Source organism: Alosa pseudoharengus, unplaced genomic scaffold (assembly GCF_046254945.1).
Source record: "Alosa pseudoharengus isolate Yale_2024_CS ecotype anadromous, Long Island Sound unplaced genomic scaffold, YU_APseudo_1.1 YU_APseudo_1.1_scf_16, whole genome shotgun sequence".
Taxonomy (NCBI): Eukaryota; Metazoa; Chordata; class Actinopteri; order Clupeiformes; family Clupeidae; genus Alosa; species Alosa pseudoharengus.
Window position 1 is genome coordinate 25,401,881 of NW_027468630.1, and position 15,527 is coordinate 25,417,407.

General features: G+C 42.5%; 1 protein-coding gene across 1 annotated transcript in view; it reads right to left on the reverse strand.

The window, feature by feature from the left end:
* The window catches only part of pigg (phosphatidylinositol glycan anchor biosynthesis class G (EMM blood group)), a 104,131-nt gene that overhangs the window by 77,621 nt on the left and 10,983 nt on the right, over window positions 1-15,527 (reverse strand). The window contains exons 3-4 of the mRNA XM_076287548.1: window positions 13,148-13,357; window positions 12,365-12,553 (exon numbers count right to left, since the gene is read on the reverse strand). Coding sequence (XP_076143663.1) covers window positions 12,365-12,553; window positions 13,148-13,357 — 399 coding nt within the window. The remainder of the gene's footprint in view (window positions 1-12,364; window positions 12,554-13,147; window positions 13,358-15,527) is intronic.

Here is a 15,527-nt window from a genome sequence, read left to right on the forward strand (position 1 = left end):
TTCAAAGGGAAAATTATTTTGTGACATTGTAGAATTAAAAAAAATACACAACAATAACGTGAAAAGCCAGGTAGATAAATTATGAATTTACTCCTAATAAGAAACCACTGACACCCAATAAATGTTCTAGTGGCTGTGGCTTAGTGCCAAGTTAGGGGTTAATTATACCCATTAGCAATGTTTAAACCAGACACAAGCAAGGCCACTGCAGCACTGAGCACAGATGCTACGGAGGGGAGTTTGTGATCTTTCCTCTTAATAAGAAAGATTTCCACTGAAAACAGACCAATGTGATTAGATAAGAGAGAGGTGGCAGTCAGACGCAACCAAATCAAATATCAAAACAGCGTCTCATCTGGAGACCTAGGCACACACCAAAATGTACAAAATAAATAATAATGGATGTGATACTCTTTGTATCTTGGAAAATACATGGACGGCATAACACATGCAACTAAATGTAGCCTTCATGTAAACTTGAATCAATCAATCAATCAATTAATTTATTGCATAGAGTTTCGCAGAGTCTGAAATACACTCCTTTGTGCAGTACATTGGGGAAAGATATTAAAAAAATAATGTGTTTTATTGTGAGACGTGCGTTTCATTTGGAGCGCTACAGGCTATCTATACAGGCTATATAAAAGCAGAAGATTTTCATTTGGTTTGGGATTTAATTTACTTTTGGACTATTTGATATTGCTAAATGTTGGGACTGATGGACACTGAAATCTGGGGGGTATTTGATGGTTCACTAGTAAATAATTTCATGTAGTTGAAAGTATGTTGGATTTCCACCCGCTTATTGCGAGACAAGGCCGCTTTCATTTCATTGAACATGTGCGGTGCTTTAATGGAAATCTTATTGTGTAGCCAAGTAGCCTAAATCTAGTTATTTTTTAATGATGTATGATTTAGGCCTAATTTTTTATTAAATCCGTAGGCTGTTGTGTTTAAACATAGTAGGCCTAGGCCTAGCAACTGCTTCAGCCTCTGGCAAGCTCAGAAGGGGGCGGCAAGCGACTGGTAGCTTGAGAGCGACATGTTGGAGACTTCATTGACAACAGTAGGCTTGCAACTTTGAGGCCGGCGGCCTATTAAACCAACCAACAATATAAAATATTAAGAAGAGCTATTTTCTTTCATTGAGTTAAATCGAAACAATGTCTTCTAGTGCTTGTGGACTGATAGCCCTACTGGCAATTATTACCCCGGCTTGTATTTGGGGGCCGGCCTTTATTTGTCCGAATCGTTTACGACCCGGCTATACAGTAAATAGAATCCCGGCCATAATTTGAGGATTTAAGGTTCATTGTATATTCCACATTTCATGCCATGGGGATGATAGAGGTCACACTGTTAGTGTTTTAGCACATAAGAACTAAAACAAGGGAAGCAAACACTAAAATAGATCTGTTTAGTTAAATAAAACAAAGTTCAAAAGCAGAGTAAATAAGTGCAACACAGTGATACCAGTCAATAGCCTGGAGATTCCAGACCCTGGTAATCTAGAAAGATTAAGGGTCTGGCCATGAATAATGTAATGGCCCAACTCAAGGGGAGGCACCAAGCAAGCACTGATTCCGGACTTCGACGCAATTGGATAACACTACGACGGTCATCTGTTTAGCTCGCCTCTGGCCCGCCTATATCAGACACACCGATGTGATTGGCTCCCCGCGATACAAGTAGCAAAAGTAATGTGCATCATTACTCATTGCCAGAGTGTCTCGCAGAGACAATTCAAATTGTGCTCTTGTGAGAACTTTGGAGTTTCCAGGGTAACCAGTCAAAGAGATAGACCTAAAACCCCAACTGTTGTTATAGTTCAAAAGCAGTAAATAAGAGATAAGCAGAAAAATAAGCAAAATATACTGGAAAACACCCAGCAGACTGTTTGGAGTGGGCATATTGCATTGCAAAACAGCATTGACATCATGATTTCAAACAGCAATGGCCCGAAAACAAAGCCTTGAGGAACACCTTTGTTCAAATTCAAGAAGACCTTGTCTTGGAGTAGTCAAAAAGAGAACAATATTCCACAGAAATAACAGAGCCCAAGGCCAACAGACTGTGGCTGAGGTTGCTCTGTGGTGTTCAGACCTCAAACCACACAGCTGTGGACTGGCAGGCAGAAATAATAATAATAAAAAAATCTCACATTACTAATGTCTCCAGAGTGCTGGCTCTCTCTGTTAAAATTGTCTGAAACCTGCATAATTCTGAAGTGATTTTCACTACATCTGACTTGTCTCCATCGACTGCAAACACCTAGCCTATTTAAAAAGTCTAATACATATACATGAAGTATCAAAATGTTCAAGTGGCCTACTTTTGACAGCTATTCTGTAGATTGCATAACGAGTGCCTCTCATAATTAAAACAGATGGAAATGTGGCTCCAACATTCATTATGTGTTAAAAAAAAGTAGATGTATTATTTGCATAATATTACAATTATTATAATATTATTTTTGCCTACACAATCAGCCTTGAATATCATTACTGAGCATTATGTGATTTAAAAAGAAATATATATACACACTACCGGTCAAAAGTTTGGGGTCACTTAGAAATGTCCATTCCACTCCATTATAAACAGAATACCAGCTGAGATCAGTTGCATTGTTTTTTAAATCAGGGCAGCAGTTTACAGATTACATTATGTGCTTACATAATTGCCCAAGGGTTCTCTATTATTGTAGAAAGAAATGACTGATCTTTAATGCAATATCTAAATTGCCCATTATCAGCAACCATTCATCCAATGTTCCAAAGGCATATTCTGTTTACTAATCTCATATAATTTTAAAAGGCTAACGGAGAAAACATTGGAGAACCCTTTTGCAATTATTTTCCAAATACTTACAATCAGGGCTGGAATTTCACAGCGGCCGCGGCGGCCATGGCTGTCGTTGCACCTTGCGTTGGCCGTGATGCCCGTTTGGAAAATCGGAGGTTCACAGGCCACTGTGGCCTTGGTGCCCCTTTCTTTCAATATTCTACTTTGCGTCCGACTAATATCGATTTTAATTTACCCTATGGCCTGTCAAAATAATTTTAGCATTCACAGCACAAATTAATTTAGTCTTTTACCCTGTTCGCCTTAATCCGGCGAACAGGGAGCAGTTGGGGGTTAGGTGTCTTGCTCAAGGGCACCTGATCCATGGATGTGGATGTGGGAGAGCTGTTTTAATCACTCCCCCCATCTGCATTTTTCCTACCAGTCAGGGATTGAACTGGCCACCCTTTGGTCACAGGTCTGATTCCCTAACCAGTAGGCCACGGAAACTGTAATGTTTCATACAGTGATGCAGGTCTACTGCTGTGAAAAGGCTAAATACAACTCTGATCATTTTTATGTAGCCTACTGTATAGTTAACTTTGGCCTTAGTGCCCTGACATGTGGCCTTTGTGACCCCCGCCAAATATGCCCAACTGAAGGCCAAGTGGCTTTGCCCCTAATATTATGAAATTCCAGCTTGCAATTATTCTGCAATTATTCTGTCTATAATGGAGTGGAATGGAAGTTTCTAAGTGACCCCAAACCTTTGACAGGAAGTGTATATATATTATTATTTTATGTTCTTAAAACCTAAAAACTTGATATAAAAAAGAGGCTCAACATTTAATAAGATAAGATGCTGAAACTTGACAGTAATACTGCACTGCTCCAAGGACGACTCATTCATTCAGGCTTCTGGCAGATATGCCTTCATTCAACTGGACTTAGGGGCAAAGAGCACTGAACAGCATACAGAACAAATTAAAGCACCCGGCTTCACTACATGTGTATGAACTAGTCTCCAGTTTTGGCATGAAATAAAATACAGCATAACTGCAGGGAATCTGAAGAAACACAATTCACATGTGCATTAAAAATGCAAGTACTACAGCACTTTTTTTCTAGACAAAGCAAACCAGGAGGCGGAGGAGATGGGTAAGTGTGATTTCTTGGGAACAGAGTCAAACAGAAACACTTTGTATAAGTGAGGGGGTGGTGATGACACATGCAAAAGCATAGCAAATTACACCCCATGAGCTTCCTCACCGTTTCCCATTGACTGACAGCTCTGCTGGTGGCAGGGGACACACACACCACACACACTCTCAGAAACACAAACACATAAAAAATACAGACGTACACACACGTATCATACACAGAAACACACACACACACACACACACACACACACACACACACACACACACACACACACACACACACACACACACACACACACACACACACACACACACACACACACACAGCTGCATGTTTATCAGAGATGACATGTCCTCATCAAAAGAGGATCTCCTTTCCTTATTCTCTTTCAAGGGGAACCGAGTGCCAACCTGCCACGGAAAGAAGCCATCACAGAGGTGTTGCTCTGACTCCAGGAGCAGTTGAGAGAGCGAGGGGAAAAAAGAGGACGGGAGGAGGGGGGCAAGTGGGAGTGGAAGATGGACAGACATAGAGAAGCAGGAAAAGAAATAAACACACAGAGAAAAGGAGAAAGAGGCCAGAGAGATAAAAAGAAAAAGAGACCAGAGCGATAGAGAGAAAGCCTTCTCTGAGGCTGAGAGAGAGAGAGAGAGAGAGAGAGAGAGGGGGACAGAGATGGAAGGGAGGAAGAGAAAGAGATTTTTCTTCCTTTTCGCACAGTGTGAGTCTGACTCCTCTTTGACAGTGTTTCATGTTTTGGGTCTCTGTGGTGGAGCCACATGGACTAGATGAAGAGAGGAAGACAAGAGCCACCCTCAGGACCCCTACAAGGGCTGCCCACTTAGCTGCCACGTTAGACATTCTTTTTAAGGGGAGCTTTTTAAAAATACAAGCCTAGGGCAAAACACCTGTGCAAAAACGGCCATCACTCAATGAAATAAATGCATTTCCAGAAGATTCTTTAAAATATGAAACATTTATTGACCAGCCCTGTACAATAGAGACATTTGCATGTATCTTTTATACTCAGAGACTTCCTTGATCTGAGTATTAGAATTGATTTGGAGGGAGCGAGAAGGTCTTTACTGCAAAGTGGATTTTCCAAGCACTCTACTCTGCACAGTGCAGTGAGGTGTTACGTACGGAGAGTAACAAGCCCTAATAACCCCTCAACATGAGCTCAGCAGACAGTCACTCCGCTCTCCCTCGCCGCCGTGCAAAGCGCTCCCGTGCTCCTTGGCGACACAGGCGAGGGCCGAGCAGCAACACCCATGAAGCTCCAACTGTCCCCTCTGATTGGCTCTGGCTAGGAGCTTTGCAGACAGGAAGCCGGGGGGCAAAGCCCGCCTGTCTGCCATGCCCTCTGGCAACAAATTAATGGAGGAGGCCCTGCTGTGGCCGTCCATAGGGAGACTGGGTCAACCTCGCTGGCCCAGATGGTGCTTAAATAAACCTCTCAGACTACAGAGAAAGAGAAGAGAGAGAGAGAGAGAGAGAGAGAGAGAGAGAGAGAGAGAGAAAGAGAGAAGAAGAGAGAGTGCACTCTCAACGGAAGTCTCTCAACTTCCACTGGAGAGGTGGAGGTGGAAGTGGAGGTGAATGAAGAGAAAGGGCAGTCACTACACCCGGCCTTGAAGCCGCCTCTACAGGATACAAAACCTACCCCTTGAACACAATTGTTACGGCAGTCAGAGTGCATGACTCAACTGGAGTGAATGGCACTCCACACACAGGCATCACTCATGCACCCTCAACAGTACCTTCCCCATCCCAGGGTGCCCCACATTCTGGTGCTTCACGCAGTATCTCCAGGGTCCCTCACAGAAGGGTTAACCTAAGCTGGGGTCTCCTATATAGCTCACACATCATAGATATAGTAGTCCGAGTGCACACTCAACAGTATTGACAGTAGAGTAGAGTGCAGTATATCTCAAGCCCAGGGCAGTCCAGGTATCCTTAGAGCATGCAGTTACTGCCCCCCCCCCCCCCCATCTCTCTCTCAATCACTCTCTAACAAGTTGGCACATAGTGCTTTGCTCCTTCCAAACAAAAGTTAACACTGTTACCAGCTCAGTGAGACAGTACATCTTGAAAAGGGCCCACAGTTCCTCTGCTTCTGTGGGGATCGAGCAGTGGGAGGAGTAACACATACAGTATATGGAGGGGAGAACAGAGAAGGGGGGAACAGGGGAGGGCAGAGAAGAGGGGGACCAGGGGGGAACAGAGGGAAGACAAGAGAGGGGAGACAGCAACATAGGAGTACAGTGGAGAGAGAAGAGAGGAGAGAAGAGAGGGGAGAGAGGAGAAAAGAACAGGGGACAGAGGTGAGGACAACAGAGGTGAGGAGATTGGTTAGAGAAACAGAAGTGAGGGAAGAGAGGAAAGGGGAGAGGAGAGAAGTGGATAGAGAAGGAGAACAGACAGGGTACCCCCAGAATTGTCAGACCTAAATTTAAGACTTTTTAAGACCTTTTTAATACCACTTCAGATGAAATGTAATACCTACATCGCACCCATTCGGATAGAATAAATAATATTAAAGGTAAGATTAAACCTCAAATAATTACTATTTACAAGTGTTTGAACATGCCAACATGAACATGACAGCAGTGCAGTGGCAACGCAAAGATTTGTCGTGGTAGTAACGTGACTGAATGTCCTGCTTCATGGACAAATTTACACGGAATAGAACCTAGTTGATTTCAGGGATTAAAGTGAAAAAAAAAAACTTTTTTCAGGCCATAAGTCATACGTTGTTCATATCTACCTATAGAGATAGCACCCCTTTTGCGGTCGCGACCTATTGGTTTTTAATGTACAAAAACATGCACACAGCAAAGTAAAGCACCAAATAAACACCAAAACGAGGCTACAGGGTTCTTACTACTATATAATTAATGCCACCTATAGGTGAATGCATAGAACATAACAATCCTATGGTTTGTGTACCCTGTAGCCTCGTTTTAGCCGCCAATGGCCGCCATGTGAATAAGGCGAATTGAGAGTGTTCTTGATTGAGATTGAGGGCCAGATGTACTAACGCTTTTGCGCCCACTTCAGGCGTATTTGTTTCGCAACTTGCGTTTAAAATCATTGCGAGGTATGTACAAACAGGCCGCAATGAGGTAAAAGCGCAATCTGCCTGTCGCGGGAGCTGAAAATGTCTAAATGCGCTTTTCGTGTCATGCATATGCATTCATGGGAGGATCCAGGGGAAAGTGGGAGTTTAGCGTAAAAAGATGGGAGGGGAAGAGTAAAGAGCGCCTAATTATGTATTCCGCGGTATGTACAAAGACTGCTCCTGAAAGCGCACGTCTATTCTGCGCCTAAATACTTGCGCCTTGTAAAAGCAGGTGTTAATCCAAATTGAAGTTCAATGCTTCAATAAGAGAACCTTTCAAAGACAACAGAATCGCTATTTAGAGCACCAGTTTTTGCAAGTCTTTGTAGGCTACTATCAAAAGCAACATTAACTTTTGTTGGCCTTTCGAATGTCTTACTTTCACTTTCACGTCATTCACTTAAACTTTCCTACTTGCTAGATTTGACCAATTTTCCATAGCCTACGTTCACAAGTAGTTTGACTAGAACTACTGATCTTCATTATCTCCCTGCTCGTTGACATCTTATCATCTATGGTATTATTTCATGATCGCTAAACGTTTGATTCTTTTTAATGTTGTCATCAGTTAACTTCATTCAACTGCGCTTGTAGGCTCTGCCATTCAGTTGTGGACGTTCGTAAATTGCGTTTATGGGCGGAGAGAGGCAGAGAAAGGCGCAGTTTACACCAAGGATTGAACGATTGATAAATACGACGGAAACTTGGGTCTGTCAGCGTTCGCAGTCTGCGGTTTGTCCATGGCGCTGATAACGTTACGTTCGCAAATGTACGTACATCTGGCCCTGAGTTTTCCTGATGAACAAAACAATATTTCAATACCATCCCTGACCATTGCTGATTAGCCATTGCTGTTCTTTTCTACTGCAGCAATATTGTAGCAAGGCTTTAACTTAAACTCTTATTTAATTACTTCAGGCCAAAAGTATTTAAAGGGGAGATTTTTTTTCTTAATATGCAATTCAACACCAAGTAAAATCTATAAAATCAAGTTTGCAAGACTTCACATTTCCTCATCAAAGTAATGAATCAGAACAGTCTAGATACTGTTCATATTTCCATTTGTTGCCTCATCCGCATTTAATGAAAACATGGTAATTTTGAGTTTTACAGACAACTCAGTTTTCCAATGAGCAGCAATACTGTGTGTGCTCATGCAGGAGGTCTGTGCATCTGATAACGACAATCTGGAGAGGGCGCTTTTGTCTTCAGCAACAGATTGTATAAGGTTGACAAGAGGTTGCGATATGGTGAGGGACAGGTCGTGTTGCGCTATGAAAGAACATGCGTAGCCTACTTAGCGCAAAAACGGTCAGCCATAGATAAACGTACACAAATCATGAGGCTAATATGCAAGGTTCTGGTAGGCCTACTGGTTATGGTTTTGTGCTATACATTAATAATAGCAAAGTTTTAAGTTGACTATTTTAATTGCATGGTTATTTTTTGTCAACACGCTCACAACCTACTGTCGTTAAAAGTGAGACCTATGCAAAATAGGCTACAAGACTGTCTGTACGTCATAAACACGACTGATCCCCTTACTTAAAGGAGAATTCCGGTGTGATATTGAACTAAAGTGTGTTGAAACATGATACCGAGTGTAAACGTATGTCTCATAGCCCATCTCGGCTTGTCCCCTGCACTCCAAAATCTGGTGCTAGTTAGCCGATGCTACCAACAGCTTGTTCAATGCATTTCCACTGAATTCTTTTTGGAATCTGATCCCTTATCATACCTGTTCATTCTTACTCGTCACTCGACTTATCGTGACTAAATTCAAGATGGCTGCAAACGCTAAACTTCGTGAAGATAATGTCTGTATAAATCGTCTTGTAAGTAAACTACCAGTGCTTTTTCAAAGTTCTCAATGTCTCGTTTTAAATGTCAGGGCCTTCGGTAGTATACCAATGAAGTGTGGAGATACATTGAGCCTCGTAAATGGTGTAAAACAGTGATTTATTTGCACGGCTAGCCCGATGCCGAAGCACCACCATTGAACAAGCTGTTGGTAGCATCGGCTAACTAGCACCAGATTTTGGAGTGCAGGGGACAAGCCGAGATGGGCTATGAGACATACGTTCACACTCGGTATCATGTTTCAACACACTTTAGGTCAATATCACACCGGAATTCTCCTTTAACATAAAATAATAATGTCGCGAACTGTTCACGCTCTGAACTGAACACGCTCAGTCAAAACCTTCCGTCGGAAATTGTGAAAAACATTGTTGTAGGCCTACATGTCATAACAGACGGGAGGCATAGGCTACGGTTTATATTGCGTCGCTTTACACATAATGTTAGTTGCATTGATTAAAAACTGTAACAATAATAGTATATCGGGTGGCATAGCAGGCTATCTGTTCAAGTCATAGGTGACACCCAAAATGAATGACCTCCCCTGACAAGAGTTTGCGATAGTAAGAAATTGTCTACATTGATGCATGGAAAGAACACAGCCTCCGAATTCGCACATAGAGCTCACAAAAGCATATCCAAAAAAGTTAAACGGATTGGGCAACCTCATCAGCTGTCTCGATTGTGTCACTGTAATCCAACTTTTAGACCGTCCTCCAGACGTGTTCTTTTTTTTAAGCAACCGCCCCAGGCCAATGAGACAAGCGTGTAGCTACAACATAAACAAAGCGAAACTCATGGCTGACTTATCTTCTTGAGCGATCTCTGATTGAGACACAGAAAGTTCTCAAGAACACTATTAGGTCTTTAAACATTTACCATCACACACATTCATTCATCGGACCTAATATTTGTAGTTGCCTTAAAAAAAGGAAAAGAAAAGGTGATAGACCCCCCCCCTCCTTTTTTTTCTCACCGGATCTGCATCGATCTCAAATATGACATTTCTAAAATCAAATTGACGGAAATCCGTCGTACGACGGAGAACTTTAATCCTTGTGATTTACGCTACGTGAGGATATTAGACTAAATCTACTGATCATTTGAAAAATTAAGACCTCCGTGAAAAAATTCCAGACTTTGAGGTGAAATTCAATACTTTTTAAGCCCTTAATTTAGGAAAATGAAATTTAATACTTTTTAATACTTTTAAGACTCCGCGGATACCCTGACAGAGGACAAGAGAGGGGTGTAGTGGAGAGGGAAAGTAGGGCAGAGCAGAACAGATAGAGAGGAGAGGCCAGTCCCCTTTACCTCAGCTTCCTGTTTCAGCTCCGAGACATCACTGCCTGACCCTCTCCTCATGAGTCTCACAGCTCCAGCAGGAAACACATTAGGGTAACTTACACTGTGCATGTGTGTGTGTGTGTGTTCATCTGAGTGTATACATACAACTGTGTATGGGACTGTGTGCTTGTGTGTATGAATATGAGTGTGTGTGTGTGTGTGTGTGTGTGTGTGTGTGTGTGTGTGTGTGTGTGTGTGTGTGTGTGTGTGGTTGGGTGAGTGGGTGGTGGGGTGTGTCAGTGCATACATGTATGTATATATGACTGTGTGTGGGAGTGTGTGTACTATAATACATGTATGTGTGTATGTGTGCCTGTCTGTGTTAGAAATATTGATCTACTGCAGTGCTACAAAGTGCTATACACATTAAAAATATTCCTCAGATTTTACGTGATGCAGTGCAAAAGCCATGAAAATCCAAAAGGACGGACAGCACTGTAATGCCGTGTGTGTGTGTGTGTGTGTATCAATATATCTGTGTCTATGTGTGTGTGTTTGTGTGTGTGTGTATCAATACAACTGTGTCTACAGTATATATGTATGTGTGTGTGTTTGTGTGTGTGTATCAATATAACTGTGTCTACAGTATATGTGTGTATATGTGTGTGTGTGTGTGTGTGTTTCAATATCAATATAACTGTGTCTATATGTGTGTGTGTGTGTGTGTGTGTGTGTGTGTGTGTATCAATATATCTGTGTCTATGTGTGTGTGTTTGTGTGTGTGTGTATCAATATAACTGTGTCTACAGTATATGTGTATGTGTGTGTGTTTGTGTGTGTGTGTATCAATATAACTGTGTCTACAGTATATGTGTGTGTGTGTGTGTTTCAATATCAATATAACTGTGTCTATATGTGTGTGTGTGTGTGTGTGCCCGTGTATGCCCGTGTATGTGGGTCACAGTTTTGTTTGCGAGACCGCTGTGATGTTCAGTGTTCAAAGGGGTTGGAACTTGACTGGCTTTGCAAAACATTCAGATCAACAAATAAAAAGAGACAAACAAGAATGCAGAGGGAAAAAAGAGTGAGTGGAAGCAGAAAAAAAGACTGCAAACTCAAACAGAGCCAGCGATTGGGTTTGAAAGGAACTAAAGAGTTGGACGGCCAGCGATGGTTAAATATGCATAAAAACAGGCCCCACCAGCTGGGATGTTCACACGAGTACAAGCGCGGAGACAAGAAAAGGGCCACTCTGAGTTATCTCGCCAAGTGCTGAAGACACACACACACACACAGCAAGGGGGCCACTGAGACAGCAAAGACGCAAAGCACTGGCGTAAGAAACAATTGAGCAGAAAAAAAACCTGACAGAATCATTAAGAATTAATGACTAAGTCACTCTCAAAAGCAGAAGAGTTTCACTAGATCATACTCTGGTTATTAATGAATCATATATGTTTGATGGTCTGGTCAGTTTGGTCAAAGAGACATTGGGGGGAGATTACTTAATGGCTGTAGTCACATTTTACAGGCTCTTTAGCTCAGAAAAGTGTTCTTACTTACAGTAGCTAACACAAGACCAAATCTTAAATCTCAATTGAGATTGGGTCTGGGACTGTTCATTCACTTGTGATTTCCAAAGAGCATAACCAGCAGAGAAATCAAACTTTAGTTGGTACATTAAACTCTCTCCAAGTCTATTCGGAAGTACAACAAACACATGTTTTTTGTAAACTAACCGGTTGTGTTGAACAGTGCCTAACTGCACTCCACTCCTGTCTATGCCGGATAAGCGGATTATGATTGGTTCCTGGGATTTTGGTGATTTAGAAATCGGTTTCAATAGTAAGTTCTCCAGACGGACCTGAATTAATAAAAATTTTCTAGCAGGTTGTTTGGGTTGACCCAGACTACTAGTTATCTCTGTCAATGTCCATTTGTCCAGTAAATTACATCATGGAGGAGAAAAGGCTGAACTTTTTTCTTCCTACAAAGGCTTTGAAAAAATCTAAGTAATACATATTTTTTGCTCTAATAAGTACAGACAAGAACAGAGAACAGCAGAGCAAATAAAAGAGAAGAGAAGAACAGAGAAGAGAAGAGAAGAGAAAAGAAGAGAAGAGAAGAGAAGAGAAGAGAGGATGCACCCACCTTTGAGATGAGGGCAGCGTGGATCTTCTTGAGCACATCGTCCATCTCCAGGAGCTTGGGTCCGATGAGTGAGCTATGCGGGCCGCTGATGTGACCGATGTGGTCCAAGCCCAGGTAGTGCAGGATCAGCATGTCCCAGTCGTCCCGCTTCAGAGTGCTGTCCAGGTGGCGCGTCACGTTGTTATCCACCTGTGGCGCAGCCAAAACACACACAATACGCAAAAAAACGTTCAAACACTGTATTCCGTCAAAGTGCTTAACAAATGACAGAAAAAAACACATAAAAAAAATTAAAAGAGGACGTATGTCTCTGCCTCTTATTTGAAAGTCGACTGGTCGAGACATAGCATTACTGAAATATTTCCAAGGTTTCAAGACACAGATTATGCTCTACTGAGAATGTACACCACAAGCAAGCCATACGCAAGAGTGAAACATAAATTAAACAATTTACACCGTCTCCATCTCTAGCATGATGCAACATTGTGTTTTCCTATGTGTATTGTGTACCCTTCACATACGCTCTGAATTAAAAAAAAATAAGCGTAAAAATACACTTTTCTCTACTTTTAACGGCCTTAATACGTGCATAAAACGTAAATTGATACACTCACTCTAATGAAATGATATCGCTATCAATAGATGGAGGTCTGACGGGCTACTGAAAAACACTTCAAAAAGCTGCTCTGGTGTAAATTCCCAGTACGTCCTGATCACCTGAGGACACTCTTCATTGGGGGGGGCGAGTGTTTACGCTCTCCAACAAACAGCCTTAGGTCTCACCTCAGTATAGTCGGAGACGAAGAAGGAGGTGGTGCCGTCGTACTCCATGAAGTGCTTCGGGAAGAGCTTCACCCAGGTGTCATCTCCATAGAAGACGATGCGCTTGCCCGCCGTCTTGGCCTGCCACAGGAGGTTGTCTTCGTGGAGCGCGGGTGAGTTCAGGTTCATCACGACGTCGATGAAGCCAGGGATGCTGCCAGTGGTCAAGGCCTGGGAGAGAGGCGGGGGAACAAAGGAGGTTTTGATTCAGACACAACATAAAGATTCTTGTCGTGTCAATAAAGTTTTGAAATTAAAAAACTGCACTGCGCGACGGAAGGAGAGATAGTCACAGAAAGATGGAAACAGAAACAGAAAGATGGAAACGTGTGTGTCTGTGTGTGTGTGTGTGTGTGTGTGTGTGTAAAGGACAGACAAGGACAACATATCAAACCAAACACAGTGTATATATTTTTGCAAGTGTGTGCCTGGGACTGTTTTGACTGTAGAAGCAGAATAAAGAGAAAATGAGAAGAGAGAAAAGGGAAGGAATGAGAAAGTGTGAAAGAAAAGAGAGGAAAGATGTTGAGTATGAAGGACAGTGTGGTTACAGGGGCAGACACCAAAGCAACTGTGTCCACTTATAAATCTCAGGTAATGACATTTGATGGCATGTCTTCCTCGGTACTCGATGACTTCCTCGTTACTCTGATTCAGAATGATATCTAAAAATGTATGACTGTTTAAGCTTTAAACGGTTTACCATGTTGTAAGTCACTTTGGTTAAAAATGTGTCGGCCAAATGTAATGTAATGTAAAGACATGGGCAGTAATCTAGGTCAAGACTTTCAAATTTAGAAAAATAGCCTACCATATCAAAATAGCCTACCCAGATAAACACAGGCCTAAGACAGAAAAAAGGAAAAGACAGGAATGCAACTGATAAAACAGAAACAGAAAATTTCCACACGCCAGGGACTCCTACCTACCTAATCAGTGTAAGTCAAACTAAAGAACCTCTCAGTGTACAGTGCTTGGAGTATAAGGTTATTCCAGGACATGAACTACACTCACACACATCTCTACCATTACCATGTGTCCAGCAGCACACACACACACACACATCTCTACCATTACCATGTGTCCAGCAGCACACACACACACACACATCTCTACCATTACCATGTGTCCAGCAGCACACACACACACACACACACATCTCTACCATTACCAGGTGTCTAGCAGCACACACACACACACACACACACACACACACACATCTCTACCATTACCATGTGTCCAGAAGCACACACACACACAAACCCCTCTACCATTACCATGTGTCCAGCAGCACACACACACATCTCTACCATTACCAGGTGTCAAGTAGCACAAACATACACATCTCTACCATTACCAGGTGTCTAGCAGCACACACACACACACACATCTCTACCATTACCAGGTGTCTAGCAGCACACACACACACACCTCTACCATTACCAGGTGTCTAGCAGCACACACACACACACACACACACACACATACATATCTCTACCATTACCAGGTGTCTAGCAGCCTCTGTTTGTGTTTTGGCTGCAGGCAGCAGTTGCTGCATCCTTGGCCATAATCACACTCTGCCCTGTCAAATCATGATAATCATCCAGTCTCCACAGCAGTGCTGCTGTAATAAGAGATTTTCCAAGACACTAAATCCAAGACAATTAACCCAGGATGTCTTTGCTGTGTGTGTGCATATGTGTGTGTGTGTGTGTGTTTATATACGTGCTCTTGGAATCACAAGCTCCATCCTTCATAATCAGTCGTTTTGTTTTCTCCTCTCCATCACTGTTGCCACCGATTCCCAGTCTGGTGTATGGAGTGACATTTCGCCTCATCCTTTGTGCTACTTGAGTTGTTGCTGTTCATTTAGAATGCCATTAGTCATGGTGGTTACTTAACAGATGCTGTTATTGGGTTGTCACCTCGAAGTGCACTGCGATTACGACTGCGGACCGCTCAAGCCGAAATCACGGCGACGGAACACTCACTGGGCATCGGCTGCCTCATTAAGCTGAGATGCAAAGGCAATAAAGACGTCCCCTTTCTCCCCTTACTTTTCAGAGCTTTTAAACACACACACACACACACACACACACACACACACACACACACACACACACACACACACACACACACACACACACACACACACACACACACACACACACTGCCCTTTTATGTTCCACACGGCCTTCCTTGCTTGTGATTGTCGTTTTGTGCAGAAACACAGCACAATTAGAGCGTATTGCCTCTAACTGCAACAAATACCATCTGACATCTCTATGGTCCAGGATCTGACAGGGTGAAAAAGAAAACAAACAAAACAAATGTGAAAAGA